The 24609-nt window shown below is 37.3% G+C and overlaps 1 protein-coding gene across 13 annotated transcripts in view; it reads left to right on the top strand.

The window, feature by feature from the left end:
• Positions 1 to 24609, top strand: part of NUMB (NUMB endocytic adaptor protein) — a 180478-nt gene that overhangs the window by 120094 nt on the left and 35775 nt on the right. For all 13 annotated transcript variants that reach the window (XM_032624755.1, XM_032624752.1, XM_032624745.1 and 10 more), the window contains one exon: positions 22351 to 22425. In XM_032624755.1, coding sequence (XP_032480646.1) covers positions 22351 to 22425 — 75 coding nt within the window. The remainder of the gene's footprint in view (positions 1 to 22350; positions 22426 to 24609) is intronic.

Below are 24609 nucleotides of genomic sequence, written 5' to 3'. Positions count from 1 at the left end.
ACTGAATTCTGAACTAGTAATGGATTGGTATAAATAAATTTCCCATGTAGGCAACTAGTAAGGTGGTGGGCATGCTTACTGAGGGAGAACATGTTTGGGGGTAGAGAAGATGAGTTCCTTTTGAGGTGCATATGAGACATGCACATGCAGATCCCCACTGACCACAAAAGCACCATGAGCTTTGATTTTGAGGTTACAAATAAACTTTAGTGAGTAGGTGAGTTTGCAAATATGGAATCCTCGAATAACAGGGGTTGGCTATATATAAGTTAACATTAGAGTCATGAGTAAGTAAGATTGCCTAGGGGAAGTGAGAGAGAAGAAGGCCTGGGACAAACATAGAAAGGACAGGCAGTGTAATAGGTATCTTCAAAGGAGAATAAGAATGAGTAGCCAGGGCTTCCCTGGTGGCGCATTGGTTGAGAGTGCGCCTGCCGTTGCAGGGGACACGGGTTTGTGCCCCGCCCGGTCCGGGAGGATCCCACATGCCGCAGAGCGGCTGGGCCTGTGGGCCATGGCCGCTGGGCCTGCGCTTCCGGAGCCTGTGCTCCACAACGGGAGAGGCCACAACAGTGAGAGGCCCGCGTACCGCAAAAAAAAAAAAAAAAAAAAAAAGAAACCAGGAGAATGTGGTCTCAGAAACCAAGGTTTCAAGGAAGAAGAAAGTGGTCAAGTGCTATAAAGAAATCAAGTAAGAAATGAAACTTCATTAGATTAAATATTTGAAAGTGTTGGTGACTTACATTGGAGTCATGAGGATGGAATCTGGGTTGAGTGGATGGATGCAAAATAAGGAGACAACAAATCTAGAGATTACTAATCCAAGAAGTTTCTCAGACAAGGTTATGTGATGGGGGAGGGGTGGAAGGGGGCAGTATTGCAAGAGGTAGAAGGAAACTTTGGTGGTAATGGCTGTCTATTACATTGATTGTGATGATGGTTTCTCAGGTATATACATGATCCAAAAACTCAGCAGATTGTGTTCTTTAAATAGGTATAGTTTATTGTATGTCAGTTATACCTCAGTAAGATTTTGTGGGGTTTCTTGTTTTTTTTTTTTTTTTTTTTTTTTTTGCAGTACGTGGGCCTCTCACTGTTGTGACCTCTCCTGTTGCGGAGCACAGGCTCCGGACGCGCAGGCTCAGCGGCCATGGTTCACGGGCCCAGCCGCTCCGCGGCATGTAGGATCTTCCCGGACCGGGGCATGAACCCGTGTCCCCTGCATCGTCAGGCGGACTCTCAACCACTGCGCCACCAGGGAAGCCCTTAAATTTTGTTTTTAATGAAGAAGTCTGTCTTCAAAGGAGACCAGAAAGGCAGAGTAACAAAGGGAGTGTGAGGTTGAAAACCTGTATGTGTGTGTTGGGGGTGGAGGGGTATTTTGTTTTGTTTTTAAAAACAGTTTTATTAGATAGGCTGCATAAAATGAAGTTTACTCATTTAAAGTGTGTAAATCACCATGGTTTGATTTTGTGTTGAATTTTGTTTTTAAAATGGGAGAGACTTGAACATAAATAAAGGTCTTTACAAAGAAGCATGTAGAGAGTAGATTAGTTTTATACTGGAGGAAGGATGCTGCTTCTATTTTTAACAATAGCAAAGGTGAAAAACGGGGTAAATGCACTTAAATTTATGGTGTTGGTGGCATGGGATTGATGGAGTTCTATTCTAAAGACGTATTTTCTCAAGGAAATAGGAAGTGAAGACATCTGTAGAAGAGAGAGGGGAGAAGTTGTGGAATTAGATTGGCATAGCTACTCTAGAGAATAGGTGATACAGAATATGCAGTTACTAGAAATAGAAATGCAATTACTAGACACTAATCAAGTGAAGCTACAGCTGGTTTGGGCTCTGCCATGTATGTTTAAATAAACTGGTGCCTGTGGAAGTGTAATAATTTAGTATTAGAGTAGTGATAATTAGAGTTAAGTAGGTTTCAAAGCTTGTCTGGCAATTCTGTCTGCTAGTATAAGAGAAACTATTAATAAACAGAATCCAGCAACCAAATTAAAGAATAATTTATGTCCTCACTCATTATTATCAAAAGATAAAGATCGAGGGAGCAAATATCTTTTATATCAGAATGGGACAGCTCTTTTTAAACATACACACAGAGACTTCCCACTACTTTACGTTGGCTAAGATTGAATCAAATCAAATCCATAGTTGCAAGCAAAGTCAAGAAAGCAGTTATTTGCTTTTTTCAGCCTGTACCGTGGAGGCAAGCTCTTCTGGCAGGGAAACCACTTGGAAGAATGGCTGTCATAGGCAACTAACAATGTCAGCCACAGTCACTATATCATATATAATCTTCTTAAGTATCTGTCCTCTCTTTTTTTGTTCTTTTTCCTACTGCCACTGCTTTAATCAAGTCCTCATCTTTGTTTTCTCCCTCAGACCATTACAAGAACTCTTGACTGTTTTTCTTGCTTTTGATCTTGTTTCCCTGCCAAACTGTTGTCTTAGTGCATAATAGTGATCTTTCTAAATTGCACATATGGTTACATCACTTACCTGCTTCCTGTCCTCCAGTGGCTCTGTAATAAAATTTTGGAGAGGCATCTAGACTTCTGTAAAAGCATATACTTTTAAGCCAAACTACCTGAGTTGAGTTTGATCTATGCCAGTTATTATTAACTATGTGATCTCTCTTAAAACTTACTTAACCTCTGTTGAATGGATAAAGAAGATGTGGTATATACATACACTGGAATATTACTCAGCCATAAAAAAGAATGAAATAATGCCATATGCAGCAACATGGATGGACCTAGAGAGTATCATACTATATGAAATAAGCCAGTGAGAGAAAGACAGATAACATATGATATTGCTTATATGTGGAATCTTGAAAAAAAAAAGATACAAATGAACTTATATACAAAACAGAAATAGAAGCACAGACATAAAAAATAAATTTAGCACCAGCTTATGGTGGCCACCGATCTATTTTTCTCTTCTGTATTTTTGCTTTTACCAGAAAGTCATATAAATGGAATCATATGATATTTTGTTTTTTGAATATGGCTTCTTTCACTTAACATGATGTACATGCGATTCATCTATGTTGTTGTGTTTAGCATTTAATTGAAGAGTAGTATTTCATTGTATGGTGTACCACATTTATTAGTTCTCTAGTTAGAGGAAATTTGGGTTTGGCCAGCTTGGGGGGATTGCAGATAAAGCCTATAAACATGATTGTGTAAGTTTTCATACAAATATGAGTTTCCATTTTAATAAGGTAAATACAAAGGAGCAGAATTGCGGACCATGTGGTAAATCTGTGCTTAACTTTGTAAAATACTGCCAAATTATTTTCCAAAATGTCTCTACCATTTTGCATTCCCACCAACAAATATAAGTGTTACAGTGATTCTACATCATTACCAGAACATGGAATTGTCAGGTTTGTAAAATTCTAATTATTTTGTCTATTCTAAAGATATTTGGTTGTATCTCATTGTGGGTTTAATTTGTTTTTCTCTAATGACTAGTAGTGTCGAGCATCTTTTCATGTAACTATCTTGCCATTCATACTTTTTTTTGGTAAAATTTCTATTCATATCTGATGCCAATTTGAAAAATTAGATTGTTTTCAGATTTTTGAGTTTTGAGAGCTCTTTATGTATTCTATATATATATGTACTTTATTAAATATATGATTTGAAATTTTAAAAAAATAAATAAAAATAAATAAATTTAGGGTTACCAAAGGGGAAAGGGGGAGATAAATTAAGAGTTTGGGATTAACATATATACACTACTATGTATAAAATAGATAACCAGCAAGGACCTACTGTATAGCACAGGGAACTGCACTTTTGTAATAACCTATAAGAGAAAAGAATCTGAAAAAGAATATATAATGGAATCAGTTTACTGTACACCTGAAACTAATACAACAGTTGAAATCAACTATACTTCAATAAAAAAATAAAATTAAAAAAGAAATTACTTAAATTCTCTGTGCCTCAGGTTTTTCATCTGCAAAATGAGAACTAGTACTAGAATTAGTATAGTGTTATGAAAATTAAATGAGTAAATACAGTATATGAAAAATACAACACTGTCTGGCACATAGTGAATGCACAATAAATGTTTGCTGCTGCTGCTGCTCTGATTGTTGTTATTGGTTAGATGACAACTGAATACTTGAGTTTTTAATCTGCATTTCTTATTGTTTTGGTGTTTTCCTCAATTGATTTTTTTAACACTGCAAGTTAAATGTGTTCTCTTGAAAAGTAGCCAAGAAGTTTTTGATAGATGTTTGGTGCCTGAGGACTTATGCACTGGTTATACCAACCTCTCCCAGCTTTAAAAGTTCTGTTTATCCCAAGAGATGAGATATTTTCTGCTGCTTATAATTTTATTGCTTGTGTGTGACAATCTTCTGCATATGCAATGTTTTGTTTCAAAGCTGCCTCACACTGTAAAACTTAATGTTCAGCCACGTGTGATACCAATGAAATAAATCGACTGAAGTGACAGTTGGTTGAACAGATACATTGTATTCACATCTACGTTTGCTAGCACTCTGACAATGACAAATACATCGTAATTTGCTCTTCTTTCTGAAACATTAAAAATTTGGAAAAATCGGTCCTTGGATCAGAGCAATGAGATATTTCAGATAAGTTTTGTTTGTTTGTTTGTTTTGGGGTTTTTTTGCGGTATGCGGGCTTCTCACTGTTATGGCCTCTCCTGTTGCGGAGCACAGGCTCCAGACACGCAGGCCCAGGGGCCATGGCTCACGGGCCTAGACGCTCCGCGCGCGGCATGTGGGATCTTCCCAGACCAGGGCACGAACCCGCGTCCCCTGCATCGGCAGGCGGACTCTCAACCACTGTGCCACCAGGGAAGCCCTCAGATAAGTTTTTAACATAAATTTTGAAATGTTTACTGGTTTATTTGTCCCAAGCATTTCAGTTACTCCTGATTTGCTGTATACTTTACAAAGAAGCTTCAACTCTATTCAGTAACTCTTTTTTAAAAAAATTTACTGAAATATAGTTGATATACAATGTTGTGTTAGTTTCAGGTGTACAGCAAAGTGATTTAGTTATACATTCTTTGTTTACATTCTCTTCCATTATAGGTTATTACAAGATAGAGTATACTTCCCTTGCTCTGCAGTAGGTCCTTGTTGGTTATCTGTTTTATATAAACTAGTATGTGTATTTTATTTTATTTATTTATTTTTTAAACCTGTTTTTTAAAAAATTTATTTATATTATTTTATTTATTTATTTTTGGCTGCGTTGGGTTTTTGTTGCTGTGCACGGGCTTTCTCTAGTTGCAGCAAGTGGGGGCTACTCTTCGTTGGGGTACATGGGCTTCTCGTTGCAGTGGCTTCTCTTGTTGCAGAGCATGGGCTCCAGGCACACAGGCTTCAGGAGTTGTGGTTCTTGGGCTCTAGAGTGCAGGCTCAATAGTTGTGGCTCATGGGCTTTGTTGCCCCATGGCATGTGGGATCCTCCCAGACCAGGGCTCAAACCCATGTCCCCTGCATTGGCAGGCGGATTCTTAACTACTGCGCCACCAGGGAAGCCCAGTATGTATATTTTAATCCCACTACTACTTTATCCCCCCCCACCCCTTTCCCCTTTGGTAACCCTAAATTTGTTTTCTATGTCTGTGAGTCTATTTCTGTTTTGTAAATAAGTTCATTTGTATCTTTTTTTTTTAGATTGCACATATAAGTGATATCATGATATTTGTCTTTCTATGGCTTACTTCACTAAGTGTGATAATCTCTAGGTCCATCCATGTTGCTGCTGATGGCATTATTTCTTTTTTATGGCTGAGTAATATTCCATTGTATGTATGTATCACATTTTCTTTACCCATTCATCTGTTGATGGACACTTAGGTTGCTTCCATGTCTTGGCTATTGTAAATAGTGCTGTTACAAACATTGGGGTACACGTATCTTTTGGATTATAGTTTTCTCTGGATATATGCCCAGGAGTGGGATTGCTGGATCATATGGTAACTCTATTTTTAGTTTTTTAAAAAACGAAATAGTGGCTGCACCAGTTTACATTCCCACCAACAATGTAGGATGGTTTCTTTTCCTCCACAGCCTCTCCAGCATTTATTATTTGTAGACTTTTTGACGGTGGCCCCTCTAACCAGTGTGAGGTGGTACCTCAGTAGTTTTGATTTGCATTTCTCTAATTTGCATTTCTCTAATAATTAACATTGTTGAGCATCTTTTCATGTGACTTTTGGCCATCTGTATGTGTTCTCTGGAGAAATGGCTATTTAGTCTGTTCAGTACCTCTTAAGAATTTATTTTCTTTGTGGAGTAAAATGCAGTAATATTACATGATATTGTTAGGGAATAGTTGATGATATCTGATTATTTGAAGTTAGGATTTGAACTTTGGCAGTCTAGATTTAGAGGGTTGTGTTCTTAAGCACTGTTATAATTTTATAACACAATGTGTGAATTAAAAATTAATTATATTCAAGACTGTTTTAATAAAGTAAACTTTAAAAAATTTCATGATATATGCTTTTCATTCATATGATATATGCTTGTGGCTAAAAAACAACAGTGCCTTCCCTACCCCTAATCCCACTCCCCAATGACACTTAACCATTTTTATTTCTGCTTCCCATTGGTAATATTTTAAGTTCTTCAGATAATATGATTTTACTGTCTGTTCTTCATTTACCAATGCTTATCATTGGTTCTCCACTATAAAGAAGAGAAAGGATGATTTAACCCACACATCCTGCCCTTCCATCTTCTCTGTGCCCCTTCTCCACGCAGACTTCAGGGATTAGATTATTTTTAGTTTTTTCTCTTGGTTTCCTATACTCATAAAATTTTTGTTCTATTAATTTTAGATGGTATGTCTTCATTCCCTACCATGTAATATAAAAATACTAAAACCCTTTGTTCTCTTACCTTCAAACTGATATCAACTGTGCTTTTCTTTTTAATATTACATAGGTCAATAATATTTGCATTCTACACCATAAATTGTCTCCCTTTCTTTGTCTTGAGTTTATTGTAAAAGTTTTCATTATTATGACTCTTATTATTGTTTAATGTAGCACTAAGTAATGTGTACGTTTCCTTCTCTGTCCAGTAATTCATTGATGTAGTCAAAAGACATTCACTGAGTGCCTGCTGTGTTGTAGGCATCTAGGCACTGGGAACACAAGGGAACAAAACAGACAAAATCCTTGCACAGTGCATACATTCTAGTGGGTGTTAACAGTGAACAAATAAATGTACCTGGCATACAAAAAGGGAATTAGGTGTTAAGGGAGTATGTGGAGGGTGAGATTTAAAATAGGATGCTCTAGGAATCCCTCACTGAAAAAGTGATTTTTTAGGAAAGACCCAAAAAAAGTAAGAAAGCAACATTCAGGTGTCTGAGGAAGCAGATTGTAGACAGTGGGGCAGCAAGTGCAAGGGCTCTGGGGTAGGAGAAAGCCTGGTATGTTGGAGGCACAGCAAGGAGGCCAGTGTGTTTAGAGCAGATGGCACAAGTAGAGGTGAGATCAGGTAAGTAGCAGGGTCCCCTGATTATGCATGTAGTTTAGTACTTCTCAGTACTATCAGACCTATCACCTGTTAATTTACTAGTTATATAACCTTGTCTAAAGCACGTAACTTTTTTGACACCTAGTGTCTCATTTGGAAGGTGAAGTTTTTTGATCTCTTTAAGTTCTTTTAAGCTTTAAATTTACATGGTTAGATTTAGTACATATGCTTAGTTTAGTGGGTTTTTTTTGGCCGCACTGCACAACTTGTGGGATCTTAGTTCCCTGACGAGGGATTGAACCCTGGCCCTTGGCAGTGAAAGTGTGGAGTCCTAACCACTGGTCCACCAGGGAATATACTTAGTTTAGATCACTTGTTCAAATGTAATTGTATTATTCCAAATTTATACTTAAAGAATAGTCCATTTTAATTTACTCCTTTTTGATTAAAGACCCTAAACAAATTCTGATGTCATGTTCTGCACATCTGCGTCCTGTATTTGCTAAATAACATAGGCTATGTGTATGTGATAATGTGCCTTGTAGCTTCTTATAAATTAATGATTCTGTCACTTTTTGTTAATGCTGGGAACTGCTGACTGTACAGTCTCTCACATCAGAGCTCTGCAATTTCTTCTCATGGATAACAGTCAAAGCAGGGGGGAAATCTACTTTTTAAATAATTTTTTTCAAGAAAAGAAAAATGACTTAATTCATCCAAGAATGAAATTCCACATACTAGTTTTTCTAAACTACTTTTTGTGAATAAAAGCCCCTGACTCAGAGGGGGTTTGGAAATGGTATACAGACAAAAGAAGTTCCAGAGTCAAATATTTTAGCCATTAAAGCATAAATCAGCTGCAGTTCTTCAGTGAGATAGTGTCTCAGAGAAGAAAAGAGACCTCTTTAATAATGTTTTTTCAATTGGCATGTTTTTCTCATAGTCTAATAAGACACAAGGCTGATTTCCATCTCCACATTTCTAAAATAGATTATGTGACTGAGTTAGTCCATATATGAGATTTGTTTTCTTCTTTCCACCAAGCCTTCCCTCCGTTTTTTTTTTTTCCTGGCATAAATACCCATATGTGACCAGTTGAGATGATCAAGATGATAGAATAAAATCCCTTGGAAACACTTTGAAACCTCTATTCATTTCTCAGCACCTAAAGGTAACTCAAAGAACATAAAACCCTACTTTCTCATTTTATTATTAATATAAAATGGAAACAGAGGTTAAATAACTCAGAGGTAGTATTAGAAATGAACCTTAATAAAAAACAAGAAAGAAAACATATATAAGGGAATCCCCTGGTGGTTCAGTGGTTAGGACACCACATGTTCACTGCCAAGAGCCCAGGTTCAGTCCCTGGTCGGGGATCCCACAGGCAAACCCCCCCACCCACCACACACACACAGATAGGTGATACTAGAGATAAGAAAGTGTGAAGGGACTTCCCTGGTAGTCCAGTGGTTAAGATGCCATGCTTCCACTGCATGGGGCGCGGGTTTGATCCCACACACCACGTGGCGCAGCAAAAAAAAAGAAAAAGAAAAGAAAAGAAAGAAAATGGCGAGACCCAATTACAGACTAAATATGTGAATACTGTATAGTTTGATAAATTTGAAAATTTAGATTAAGAATATTCTAGGAAAATATGCATTATTAAAATTAGCTAAAGTACAAGCATAAAAGTTGAATAGACCCCTAACCATGAAGGAAATAGAGAAAGTTATTAAAACTCCAAAGCTGGGCTTCCCTGGTGGCGCAGTGGTTGAGAGTCCACCTGCCGATGCAGGGGACACGGGTTCGTGCCTCGGTCCAGGAAGATCCCACATACCACAGAGCGGCTTGGCCCGTGAGCCATGGCCGCTGAGCCTGTGCTCCGCAACGGGAGAGAGGCCACAACAGTGAGAGGCTCACGTACCACAAAAAAAAAAAAAAAAAAAAAAAAAGCAAACTCCAAAGCTATCCCCAAAAGACTTAGTATAGATGGTTTTACAGGTCAGTTTTCTTTCACAACCTTGAAAAATAACTCTTATGCTATTTAAGTGTACCAGAGCTGATGGGGGGAAAAAATAGAGAAAGAAAGGGAAGAAAAAGAGGACAGTTTCCAATTTTTTTTAAGGCATTAACAAAATCCTGATACAACTACCTAACAAAGATAGCACAAACACAAAAAATCATAGACCAGCTCCACTTAAGAATATAGATGAAAAACTAGGCAGAAAAGTAGAACAAATGGGATCTAAAAGTAGGATTTAACTCAAGAATCCACAAATGATTCAGTATTAGGAAATTTGATATAGTTCATCAAATTGATGGACCTAAGAGGAAAAAGACTTCATCATTGCAATGGAAGCGACATTGAAGGACTCATACTTTTTGATTTCAAAACTTAGTACAAAGCTTAAGTAATCAGACCATTGTAGTAATGGCATAAGGACAGATGTATAGAACAATAGAATAGAATTGAGAGTACAAAAATAAACCTAAACATCTATGGCCAACTGATTTCTGACAAGAGTACTGAGACCATTCAATGGGGAAAGAATAGTCTTTTCAGCAAATGGTGATGGGACAACTGGATTTCCACGTGGCAAAAAATGAAACTGGGGGCTTCCCTGGTGGCACAGTGGTTGGGAGTCCGCCTGCCGATGCAGGGGACACGGGTTTGTCCTGGTCCGGGAGGATCCCACATGCCGCGGAGCGGCTGGGCCCGTGGGCCATGGCCGCTGGGCCTGCGCGTCTGGAGCCTGTGCTCCACAGCCGGAGAGGCCACAACAGTGAGAGGCCCCAAAAAAAAAAAAGCTGGACTCCTACCTCACACCATATACAAAAATTAATTCAAAATGGATCAACAACTTAACTAGAAGAGTAAAACCATAAAACTCTTAGATGATAAGATGGGGATCTCTTCGTGACCTTCATATACATGACACCAAAAGCATGAGCAAAAAAGGAAATAATATACGAACTGGACTTCATTAAAATTAAAAACTTTTGTGCATTGATGTCAAGAAAGTGAAAAGAGAACTACAGACTGGGAGAAAACATTTGGAAATCATATGTCTGATAAGAGTCTAGTATCCAGAATATATAAAAGAACCTGATTTAAAAAGGGACAAAGGACTTGAATAGAAATTTCTCCAAAGAAGATACACAAATGGCCAACAAGCACATGAAAAGATAGTCAGCATCATTAGTCATTAAGGAAATACGTATCAAAACCACAATGCAGTACCACATCATGTCCACTTCGATGCCTATACTTAAAAAAACAAAAAGGAAATCAAGTGTTGATGAGCATGTGAAGAAACCAGAACCCTCTTACATTGCTGATGGGAATGCAAAATGGTTCAGCTTCTGTGAAAAGCAGTTCAGTGGCTCCTCAAAAAGCTAAACATAGAATTACCATATGACTCAGCAATTCTACTGCTAGGTATATACCCAAAAGAGTCAAAAACAGATACTCAAATAAATACATGTACACTCATGTCTAATAGCACCACTATTCATGATAGCTGAAAGGTGGAAACAGCCCAAATGTCCTTCAGTGGAAGAATGGAAAAACAAACTATGGAAATACATCAGCTATAAAAAGCAATAAAGTACTCATACATACTACAGTGTGGTGACCCCGTACCACAATGTGGTGACCTCAAAAACAGTATGCTAAGTGAAATATATCAGACATGAAAGGTCATATATTGTATGATTCCATTTATATGAAATATCCAGAATAGGTAAATCCATAAAGACAGAATGCAGGTTATTGATTGTTAGGGCCTGTGTGGAGGGGCATTGGGAAGTAAATGCTTAATAGGTACAGGTTCTTCTTATGGTGTAAAGAAAATGTTTTGACCATAAAGCTACTATAAAGTATGGTACTGGCGCAGAAACAGAAATACAGATCAATGGTACAGGATAGAAAGCCCAGAGATAAACCCATGTACCTGTGGTCACCTAATCTATGACAAAGGAGGCAAGAATATACAATGGAGACAAAGCAGCCTCCATTGGGAAAACTGGACAACTGCATGTAAAAGAATGAAATTAGAACACTCCCTAACACCATACATAAACATAAACTCAAAATGGATTAAAGACCTAAATGTAAGACCAGACACTATAAAACTCTTAGAGGAAAATATAGGAAAAACACTGACATAAATCACAGCAAGATCTTTTATGACCCACCTCCTAGAGTAATGAAAATAAAAACAAAAATAAGCAAATGAGACCTAATTAAACTTAAAAGCTTTTGCATAGAAGACGAAAAGACAGCCCTCAGAATGGGAGAAAGTATTTGCAAATGAAGCAACAAAGTATTAATCTCCAAAATATACAAACAGCTCATGCAGCTCGATATCAAAACAACAAACAACCCAATCAAGAAATGGGTGGAAGACCTAAGTAGACATTTCAGCAAAGAAGACATACAGATGGCCAAGAGGCATATGAAAAGTTGCTCAGCATCACTAATTATTAGAGAAATGCAAATCAAAACTACCATGAGGGCTTCCTTGGTGGCTCAGTGGTTGAGAGTCCGCCTGCCGATGCAGGGGACATGGGTTCGTGCCCCGGTCCGAGAAGATCCCACATGCCGCGGAGTGGCTGGGCCCGTGAGCCATGGCCGCTGAGCCTGCGCGTCTGGAGCCTGTGCTCCGCAACGGGAGAGGCCACAACAGTGAGAGGCCCACGTACCGCAAAAAAAAAAACTACCATGAGGTATCACTGGTCAGAATGAGCATCATCAGAAAATCTGCAAACAATAAATGCTGGAGAGGGTGTGGAGAAAAGGGAACCCTCTTGCAGTGTTGGTGGGAATGTAAATTGATACAGCCACTATGGAGAACAGTATGGAGGTTCCTTAAAAAACTAAAAATAGGACTACCATACGACCCAGCAGTCCCACTACTGGGCCTATACCCTAAGAAAATCATAATTCAAAAAGACACATGCACCCCAATGTTCATTGCAGCACTGTTTACAATAGCCAGGACATGGAAACGACCTAAATGTCCATCGACAGATAAATGGATAAAGAAGATGTGGTCCATATATATAATGGAATATTACTCAGCCATAAAAAGAAATGAAATTGAGTCATTTGTAGAGATGTGGATGGACCTAGAGCCTGTCATACAGAGTGAAGTAAGTCAGAAGGAGAAAAACGAATATCGTATGTTAACACATATGTGTGGAATCCAGAAAAATGGTACAGATGAACCTATTTTCAGGGCAGGAATAGAAAGGCAGACATAGAGAACGGACATGTGGACACAGTGGGACAAGGAGGGGCGGGATGAATTGAGAGATTAGGTTTGACATAAATACACTACCATGTGTAAAATAGATAGCTGGTGGGAACCTGCTGTATAGCACAGGGAGCTCAGCTCGGTGCTCTGTGATGGCCTAGTTGGGTGGGATGTGGAGGGAGGGAGGTCCAAGAGGGAGGGAATGTGTGTATGCATATGGCTGATTCACTTCGCTCTGCAGCAGAAACTAACACAACATTGTAAAGCAATTATTGTCTAATAATAAATAAAAAATGTTTTGGAACTAGATAAAGGTGGAGATTGTACAACTTTGTGAATATACTAAATGCCACTGAATTATTCACTTTAAAATGGTTAATTTTATGTTATGTGGATTATATCAGTAAAATGGAAACATTAAAAATATTATTTTTCCATCCTGATAAATCTTATCAAAATCAGAATAGCATAATACTTTCTTTCAATGACTGAAAAACTATCCCAGAGTCATGCATAATGGTGAAACATGTACAATGAATTCAGGAGGAAAGTCAGGTTGTTCTTAAACATCATTATTATTCGACAGTGATTGAGAAATGGTAGTAAGTACCTCTGGATAAGAAAATAAACAAAAGTTGTAAATGTGGGAAATCCAGATATTTTCTGTATTTTCTTTTTCTGCAGATGATGTCTATCTGAAAAACCCAAGAGAATCAACCCAAAAAACTGTTGAAAATGATAGGAAATTCTAGTATTTTGGCTGCTTTTAAGATAGACTGAAATCAGTGGATAGAAAAACCAGTTAGTTTAGTTGGGAAATATTATAGGTCTTAGATCCTGGCAGAATGTGGATTAAGCTAACATAGTAATACTCCCAATACAAATATCTAGAAATGCTGACTGTATTTTCAAACAAACTTTTCTCTTAAACCATAGCTGAGCTTTCGATAAAGACAGATCTCCAGTTACCAGAAATTAAGAGGGAATTTGAGAGCAAGGCAGAAATCACACTAGCAGCCTAAGAGGGAAATGGTTTGTGAGCTAGAGCCTTTGGTTTTAACATCCATTCTGAAGGTCCTGGACTCATAAAAAGCAGAGAATTAGAACTGAGAACCCAGCATGGAACAGAACCTTCAGTGGGCTTTACAAGCAGTGAAATAGAGAACTAGAAGGAAAAGCCAAAAAAAAACACAACAAAAACAAAAAAGGAAACATCCCTCTACCCAGAACTTGGGTGAGGAAAGGAATCTGCCAGGAAAAATTGAAACCATGGATTTGGACTTGATGTGCTAAAACCTGCATGATGTAAGAATCTTCAAATTAATATACAGTAGGTCTTAGGCAGTAAACATCTGCGGTACCTTTTAGAAGCAAATGTAAAACTACTCCACAATGTAGAATGCATGAAATTTCCCTACAAAAATTGAGCTTCACTAGAGGTGAGCTTACAGTTTTTTTAAAGTTTTAAATCATATGTGGAAATGATCAGCAGATACAGTAAAGGATTATACAATAAAGATCAACAAGAGGATTAACACTCTAAGAACTTGAAATAATAGGCTATAGAGGAGACTATAAAATGTGTATATATAAAATTATTAGAAACCAAAAAATGAATTCATACCATAGGAAAAAAATAAAACAGTGAAAAAAGGAATGGGCAGATTTGACAAAGAATCAAATCTTACCTTCTAAAAATGAAAAATACTGTTCCTGAAATTGAACTTAGTAAATAGATTAAATAGTGAATTAGAGCTGGCTGAAAAGGCAGTTGGTAAACTGGAAAATAAATTCGATGAAGTTACCCAGAATGCAGCACAAGGTGATAAAGAGAAAATATGAAAAAGAGGTTAAGAAACATGGATGAACAAATTTAAAAGTCCAATGACACTAGCAGACCTAATGGAAGCTCCAGGAAGAGAGAGGAGGATGAGTTCATTCAGAGCAGTGTTTGAATCCTCAGATTGAAGAAGCAAATGGGATAAATAAAAATTAGTCTAATACATCTACATCCAAGTGATTTTTGACAAGTGTGCAAAGTTCATTCAATGGAGAAAAAATTGTCTTGTCACCCAGTGGTTCTGGGACATCTGGATTTCCATATGAAAAAGAGTGAAGTTGGATTTCTGCCTCAGGCTATGTAAAAAATTAACTCAGTGAATCAGTGACCTAAATATAAGAGTAAAAACCATAAAACTCTTAGAAGAAAACATAGGGGTAAATCTTCATGACTTTGGATCTGGCAGTGGAGTCCTTAGCATGAGCAGCAAAAGAAAAGAGAGATAAATTTTTTTTGTTGTTTGTTTATTTTTGGCTGCTTTGGGTCTTTGTTGCTGTGCGTGGGCTTTCTGTAGTTGCGGCAAGCGAGGCTACTCTTCATTGTGGTGCGTGGGCTTCTCATTGCAGTGGCTTCTCTTGTTGTGGAGCACAAGCTTTAGGGTGCACAGGCTTCAGTAGTTGTGGTGCACGGGCTTCAGTAGTTGTGGCTCGCGGGCTCTAGAGCGCAGGCTCAGTAGTTGTGGCACATGGGCTTAGTTGCTCTGTGGCATGTGGGATCTTCCTGGGCCAGGGCTCGAACCTGTGTCCCCTGCATTGGCAGGTGGATTCTTAACCACTGAGCCACCAGGGAAGCCCAAGATAGATAAACTGAACTTCATCAAAATTGAAAAATTTTATGCATCAAAGGACGTTTTCTTTTGAAGAAAGAAAGTGAAAAGGCAACCCAAAGAATAGCAGAAAATATTTGGAGATCATATATCTAAAGAGTAAAACCCAATTTTTAAAATGGGCAAAGGATGTGACTAGGCATTTCTCTAAAGAAGGTATACAAATGGCCAATTAGCATATGAAAATATAGATGCTGAATATTATTAGTCATTAGGGGCATGCAAATCAAAATCACGAGATATGCTTCACACGTATTAGGTTGGTATAATTTTTTTTTTAAAGGAAAATAAAGTGCTGATGAGCATATAGAAAAATTGAAGCGCTCATACATTTTGATGGGAATGTAAAATAGTGCAACACTATGGAAAACGGACAGTTCCTCACAAAGCTAAACATATAATTACCCAGTAATTCTACTCCTAGGCATATGCCCAAAGAATTGAAAGCAGGGATTCAAACAGATACTTATATGTCAGCATTCATTGCAGCATTATTCATAATAACCAAAAGGTGGAAACAACCCAGGTGTTTTGTCAATAGGTGAATGGATGAACAAAATGTGGTATATGCATAGAATGGAATATTATTCCACCATTAAAAGGAATGAAGTTTTAATATGTGCTACAACATGGATGAACCTTGAAAACGTTATGCTAAGTGAAATAAGCTGTACATGAAATGACAAATATTGTGATTCCACTTATATGACATCTAAAATAGGCAATTTCATAGAGACAGGAAGTTGATTAGAGATTACCAGGAGCTGAAGGAAGGGAGAACTTGGGAGTCATTGCTTAATGTTTTCAGCGTTTGTGTTTGGAGTGATGAAAAAGTTCAGGAAATAGGTAGTGGTAATGGTTGTACAATATCGTGAATATAATAAATACCACGGAACTATACACTTAATAGTTTAAATGGCAACTTTTTGGGGCAAATTTTATGTTATATGTATTTCACCACAATTAAAAAAAATTAATTGATGACTCAGTGGTGCACGTTGAGTGAATTGTATGGTACGTGAATTATATCTCAATCTAAAAAAAAAAGTCTGTTTCCTAGACACGTGAATGAAACTGTAGATATCAGAGACTAAGAAAATCTTGAAAGCAACCAGAGAGGGAAAGACAAATTATATACAAATAAAAATATAATGATTTTACACACCTATCAAGAATGGTCAAAATCCAGAACACTGACAACATCAAATGCTGGTTAAAACGTGGAGCAACAGGAACTGTAATCCATTGCTGGTGGGAATGCAAATGGGACAGCCACTTTAGAAGACTTTAGGAGAAGTTTTCTCATAAAACTAAATGTACAGTTACCATATGACCCAGCAATCACACTCAAACCAAATGAGTTGAAAACTTATGTCCACACAAAAACCTGCACACGGATGTTTATAGCCACTTTATTCATAATTGCCAAACTTGGAAGCAACAAAGATGTCTGTCAGCAGGTGAATGGATAAATAAACTGTGATATGTTCAGACAATGGAATATATGAAAAGACATGGGGAACCTTAAATGCATATTACTAGTGAAGGAAGCCAGTCTGGAAAGGCTACATACTGTATGATTCCAGCTCCATGACAGTTCTGGAGAAGGCCAAACTATGGAGACAGTAAGAAGACCAGTGCTTGCCAGCGTTTAGGGGAGAAGAAGAGATGAATAGGAGGAACACAGAGGATTTTTAGGGCAGTGAAACTATTCTGTATGATACTACAGTGGTGAATACATGTCATTATACATTTGTTAAAATCCGTAGAATTTACAGCACCAAAAGTAAAACCTAATATAGACTGTGGATAAACTATAGGTTTGTTGATTGTAACAAATGTATCACTCTGGTGTGGAATGTGATAGTGGGGGAAGCTGGGGGGGCAGTGCAGAGGGTATATGGGAACTCTGTACTTTTCTGCTCAGTTTTCCTGTGAACCTAAAACTGCTCTATAAACTAAAGTCTTTTAAAAGAATATATATACACAAATATATACATAAATAATGGGTGTAAAGCCAGTTCACAGTAGCAACAAAAATTATTAAATACTTATTAATCTGGAAAATGTGTATTTGAAGCCTACCTTAAAACTTCAGAGACATAAAAGACTTGAATAAATAGTATTAGATGGAATGGGTCAATTTTATGTCAGTTTTTCTCAAATTAACCAGTGAATTTAAGGCAATCTTAATTAAAATCCCAAAGGTTTTATTTGTCAACAACTGAACAAAATTACTACAAAGTTGATCCCAAAGAATAAACATGGGAAATAACCAGGAAAATTCTGTGGGATAAAAATTAGCGAAAGTGATTATGCCAAAGCAGTTGTTAACATAATGATCAAAATAGCAGCTTGTGCCAAAATAGAAATATTGGTAGAGCAAAATAGAAAATTCAGGATAATGTAATTTTTAAAAATACATATTTGGCATTGAGTCAGTGATCAAGGATAGAGAATAAATTAAAAAACAAAATAACAAATTTTTAAAAATTGATAGTATATGTGGCAAGGTACCCAGAATGAGATGTCAGAATTTCTTAAAATGTTAGAACAGCAATGCTGAGAGCTCAATTGCTGAGATTTTACTCTTTCCCAGTACTTGATTTTCTTTACTTATTGGACCAAGAAATTAAGAATATATTATTAGGCTTTGAAGAAGGCCAAATATCAACAGAACATGAAGGAATATTTTCTAGAGCCGAATTCAAAGAATTATTTAAATGGCCATTCATCACTGTCTCCAAGCTGAAAAATACAACTTTCCAGGATTTGAGTGTAATATGTAGTATATCACTGTAACATCTGACTGAATGATGAAAAGCAGTCTTCAGTGACAAAGTATTCTATTATTTCTGGGTGTGAGCTCAATCTCAACATCTAGAACGAGTTCACAGAGTCACCAAACACTTGACATTTCTGACAGCCTATAATTTTGAATTAAAATTTTTCTAATCTAGACAAGAAAAAGGAACAGAAGGTAGCCAAATTAGGAGGGATGAGGTAAAATTGTCATTATATGCAGATGACATGGTACTTTATATACAAAACCCTAAAGACTCCACATAGAAACTATTAGAACTGATAAATGAGTTCAGCAAGGTAGCAGAATGCAAGATTAACATACAGAAATCTTTTCCATTTCTTTACACTAACAACGAAATATCAGAAAGTGAAAGTTTAAAAAAAAATCTCGTTTAAAATTGCATCAAAAAAGAAAATACCTGGAAATAAACATGACCAAGGAGATGAAAAATTTATATGCTGAGAACTATAAAACATAGATGAAGGAAATAGAAGACAATTCAAAGAAATGGAAAGATATCCCATGCTCTTGGATTGAAAGAATTAATATTGTTAAAATGGCCATACTACCCAAAGCAATCTACAGATTTAATGTGATCCCTATCAAATTACCCATGACTTTTTCACAGAACTGGAACACATACTCCTAAAATTTATATGGAACCACAAAAGACCCGGAATTGCCAAAGCAATCCTGAGGAAAAAGAACAAAGCTGGAGGCACAACCCCACCCCCCCAACTTCAGACAATGCTACAAAGCTACAGTAATCAAAATAATGTGGTATTGGCATGAAATCAGACATATGGATCAGTGGAACAGAATAGAGAGCCCAGAAATAAACGCACACACCTATGGTCAATTAATCTTCGACAAAGGAGGCAAGAATACACATTGGAGAAAAGTTAGTCTCTTCAGCAAGTGGTGTTGGGAAAGCTGGACAGCTGCGTGTAAGTCAATGAAATTAGAACATTCCCTCACACCATATGCAAAAATAAACCCAAAATGGCTTAAAGACTTACATACAAGACATGACACCATAAAACTCCTAGAAGAGAACATAGGCAAAACATCCTCTGACATAAATCGTAGCAATATTCTCTTAGATCAGTCTCCCAAGGCAAAAGAAATAAAAGCAAAAGTAAACAAATGGGACTTAAACTTAGAAGCTTTTGCACAGCAAAGGAAACCATAGACAAAATGAAAAGACAACCTATGGGCTGGGAGAAAATATTTGCAAACGATGTGATCAACAAGGGCTTAATTTCCAAAATATACAAACAGTTCATACACAATAATATCAGAAAACAAACAACCCAATCAAAAGATGAGCAGAAGACCTAAATAGACATTACTCCAAAGAAGACCTACAGATAGCCAACAGGCACATGAAAAGATGCTCAACATTGCTGATTGTTAGAGAAATGCAGATCAAAACTACCATGAGGTATCACCTCACACCAGTCAGAATGGCCATCATCAAAAAGTCTACAAATAATAAATGCTGGCGAGGGTGTGGAGAAAAGGGAACCCTCCTGCACTGTTGGTGTTAACATAAATTGGTACAGCCACTATGGAGAACAGTATGGACGTTCCTTAAAAAACTAAAAATACAGTTACCATATGATCTAGCAATCCCACTCCTGGGCATATATCTGGAGAAAACTGTAATTCAAAAAGATACGTGCAGGGACTTCCCTGGTAGTCCAGTGATTAACCACTCCGTGCTTCCACTGCAGGGGCACAAGTTCTGTCCCTGGTTGGGGAACTAAGATCCCATATGCTGCATGGCGTGGCCAAAAAAAAAAAAAAAAACCAAAAAGATACATGCACCCCAGTGTTCATAGCAGCACTATTTACAATAGCCAAGACATGGAAGCAACCTAAGTATCCATCGACAGATGAATGGATATGGTGATGTGATACATAAATACAATGGAATATTACTCAGCCATAAGAAAGAATGAAATAATGCCATTTGCAGCAACATGGATGGACCCAGAGATTTTCATACTAAGTGAATAAGTCAGACAGGGAAAGACGAATATTATATGATATCACTTATATGTGGAATCTAAAAAAACAATACAAATGAACTTATTCACAAAACAGACTCACAGACATAGAAAATGTACTTACAGTTACCAGATGGTAAAGGAGAAGGGAGGGATAAATTAGGAGTTTGGAATTAACAGATGCACACTACTATGTATAAAGTAGATAACCAACAAGGACCTACTGTGTAGCACAGGGAGCTATTCAATATCTTGTAATAACCTGTAATGGAAAAGAATCTGAAAAGGAATATATATAATATATATAACTGAATATATATATTATTTGATTCACTTAAAACTGAGCATTCTTGCTGCTTTGTATAATGTTTATTCAAAATTATAGCTGTTACAATTCTTTAATGTCCTTAGTCTTATATGATCTTTATGATTGATACCTTAGGTATTTTGCTACCTAAAGTCCAACAGTTTCCTAAATTGATTTTAATATGTTGGTTTTATGCATTTATTCAGTATTGGAAAGATAGGGGTAAAAATGAAAAATTCAGTATATGAGCATTATAGGACTGTCCTGGGTCAGGCTGCTTGGGTTTGAGCATTCACTAGCTGAATGGTTTTGGGCAAGTTACTTAAACTCTCCATGCCTGTGTTTCGTAGGGCACTGGTTATTGTGCCCATGAATTACTACTGTTTCATCTTCATCCAGGGCCAAATGGTGGGAGATTCGGGGCGGGGGAAGCAGAAAGGGGGGTGGAGGTGTTGGCCCACCTTCCTGGAATCACAGTCTCTTTAAATGGAGGACAGCCGCCTTTTCTCAGAGGTGTGTGGCTCTTGCAGGTTTCCCTTGCTGCTACCACCGACACCACCACGGAATTTCCTGGGGACTGGGGTGTGAAAGTTCAAAAAAAGATAAATAAAAGGGAGGGGGATTCCTATACTCTCTGAGGATAAGGAGTTACCTTACCTGGTCCTTGGGCCAGAGCTAGAGTGCTTTTCCCAGAGTTCTGTCTGTGCCATAGCACTCACTTGGATATCTGGCTGTGTAAAGTTCAGGCTGGAGGTACCAAAGGGGAGGAGGGGCAGGGAAGGTAAACTCCCTGCCAGTTCAGAAATACCTTGAATTCTGGTATTCTTCTCTGATTCATCTTATACTCTTTACAGAGAACTCAAATAGGTGCTTCCATGTATTCTGTTCTGGTTTTATGGTTTCATTCGGAGGGTGGGACAGGGTAATGTATGTCTACTCCATCTTACCCAGAACCAGACTCTAAATTTCCTTTTAAAAGAGAGCACTTGTGATATTGCCATCATCCTTTGTGCTTTCTAACCCAAGACTATTCCCATACTAAGGTACAATTTGAATAATATTACTACCTTGCAAAAACAAACCCAAAAAAGCTTTATTAGCTCTCCATTGCCTCTAGGATTAAGTACAGACTCATTTCAGTGTTCAAATTCCCCAGCTGCAAATACCTCATATTCTTGCCAGACAGGAATATTTGCTGATATATAGTTACTCTGTTCTACACCTATAGCTTTTGTTAAATTCTACCTGCCTAAAATAGGTTCCCAACCTTTCCAATACAGCTTCTTCAAGTTCTGCACATCTTCTAAAGCTCAGATGCACTCACTACCTTCTTAAAATTTTAGTTTTCTGCCCTGTTCTTATGTGCTTCCCATAAAAGGAGTATGTGATCTCTTCAGCCCTTGAGTAACTGTTTTTTTATTTGTACCTTTTCAACACACACACACACACAAACACACACACTTTGTTTTAGGACTATTTTTATGTTTAGAGATATAGTAACTGTGTCTAGCATAGGCTGTTATGCCTCAGATCCAATAGATTCAGGTAACATTTAGTGCTTATCATGTACTTTTTCTCCTACTCCTCTATAACAGCTCTTGGAGACCTTTATTCTAAATCTCAGTCACATGAGGACACTGAGGGTAAGTAAAGTAACATTACCTTAACTCTTCTATAGTGGCTGTGAGTTTCTTGAGTGCAGGAATTTTAATATTCAATTTTCTACCATGTAATATCTGCCATATAGCAGCTACTCAGTAAACAGCAATAGCTGTAACTTTTCTCTTCTTTCTACAGTACCTTGGGCATGTAGAAGTTGATGAATCAAGAGGAATGCACATCTGTGAAGATGCTGTAAAAAGATTGAAAGCTGTATGTATTTGATGGTTGCCAGTGTTGATCTATATGCTGTAAATATTTTCTCAGAAGATTTTGCTCAGTAAATTTTAGTGACCCACTATCCAGTAAGAACAGTATTTCTCTTAAGGCAAAATATGTGGGCTAATTAATAAAGAGCATTTCACGTTGTCCATCCAAAGTTGTAAGTTACAATGACCAACTTCTTCAATTTAGGCCAGACATTATATAAAAGATACTTTTAATTCAGAACCCATATTAAACAAATGGTATGAATTCTTATAGATGAATAATATTCTAAAACCAGGATAAAACTCTTACAGTTAGTCTTTTAACCTAACTGTGACAACTGGGTTATAAATTACTGATTTTAACTCTATAGGAAACAGCTCTCCAGGAAAAAGTATAAAATAGAGATATCTGTGTTGACAGCAGGTGAGGTTTACATTTTGGGGAGACTTAATTATCATTACTGCTACTCCGCAGTTTCCTTCTCTATACTCCTCTAACATAAACAATGTATTTCCCTGCCTTTTGCACAAACTTCAGCATACTTGAAATGGAGAGTCCTTTTCCAGAATAAATAATGTCTGTTTTGCCTATTATGCCATAGAACACATCCCAGGCACATGCCTGTGTATTTAATAAAAGGAGAGAATGAGTTCAGAGTTCATAAATGTTAAGATTAAAGTGTTAACTTCATATTTTGGATAGGTTTGAAGAATGTTTCTTAAATTCTGACAGCCCTCTTCACAACCTTCTCTCCAATGTGTGGCCTTTTCCCCCTTTGCTGTGAAAGCTTTAAGCATTACTTTTGCATGCCCTTGCCCCAGGACAGCATTAAATACTTGTTGCTTTGGGTTTGCTGGTATGGTGGGCTGCCACAAATTTGGCTACTAATGAGTGCTTTTTTTCCCCCTCAATTTGCTTAATCAAAACTTTTCTGCTTCTTGGTACATTCTATATGACCTCTTACATACAGTTCCCCAATATAAAAGATACAAAGTCAAGGAAGCAACCAACTCAGAGAAGTGGATTATGTTTTCGAACAAATGTCTGAATCTGTTATAGAAAGGAGAGGAGGAGAAAAATAACTGATTATGGTATGCAAAAAACTAAAAAACAAAACAATATATAGACACACATACATACCCTTCACTGCAGATTTTGGTCATTTAAATTCTTAAATGTTTGAAGCCCTTCTTAGTCTATCTGTGCTCTCCATTTAATCATCATTAATGTTAAAGGGACTTTATATAATAATTTATAGACTTGCCGTGTCCATGTAAATATAGTCCCCAGTTAAATACAGCCTCAGATAATGCAGTTTTCCAGGAAATTTAAATTCAATCTCTTATTTAACAAAATAATTCTAAGTTCAGTAATAGAATAAGATTTTCTAAGAACATTTTAAAAAGTAATGCAATGATTTGCCCTACTAGTCATTAAACATCATAATGCTAATAACTGAAAACAACAGATGAATCAGTGAATAGACTAGATAGACCTGAAACAAACCTTAAATAGTTATTAAAATCTTAGAGCCTACATAAACTTAACATTTGGAAGGTCACTGTGGAATGAGCCTTTGGAAAGTCTTAATTCAGCATATGGCTTCATGTTTACTCTCTAAATAAGGAAAAACTAGGGATGGTTTATGTTTGCCCAGAAGATAATTAAGAAGTGGTATTTAGTTGTTTAATGAGCAGTCAGTCCTCTTCACTGTCTAGTTTTCTTTAACCTACTTTTAATTAGAAACCTCTCTTTATTACATAGGTAGTATATGTTCATTCTGTAAAATACAAATGAACAAAAACAGTACATAAAATCTATTGCAGTCCCAGAGATAGCCACTATTCACTGTCTAGTTTTATTTTTATTCATTTATTTATTTTTAGTAAGGGCAGAGTGCCTGCCTCTATTTATCTATCTATTTGTCTGTTTATTTATTTATGGCTGCGTTGGGTCTTCATTGCTGTGCCTGGGCCCTCTCTAGTTGCGGCGAGCAGGGGCTACTCTTCGTTGTGGTGCGTGGGCTTCTCGTTGCAGTGGCTTCTCTTGTTGCAGAACATGGGCTCTAGGTGCATAGGCTTCCATAGTTGTGACATGCGGGCTCTAGAGCACAGGCTCAGTAGTTGTGGCGCACGGGCTTAGTTGCTCCGTGGCATGTGGGATCTTCCCATACCAGGGCTCGAACCT

This window comes from Phocoena sinus, chromosome 2 (assembly GCF_008692025.1).
Source record: "Phocoena sinus isolate mPhoSin1 chromosome 2, mPhoSin1.pri, whole genome shotgun sequence".
NCBI lineage: Eukaryota > Metazoa > Chordata > Mammalia > Artiodactyla > Phocoenidae > Phocoena > Phocoena sinus.
Note: the sequence above shows the minus strand (reverse complement) of the source record. Positions and strands in the feature narration are given on the sequence as shown.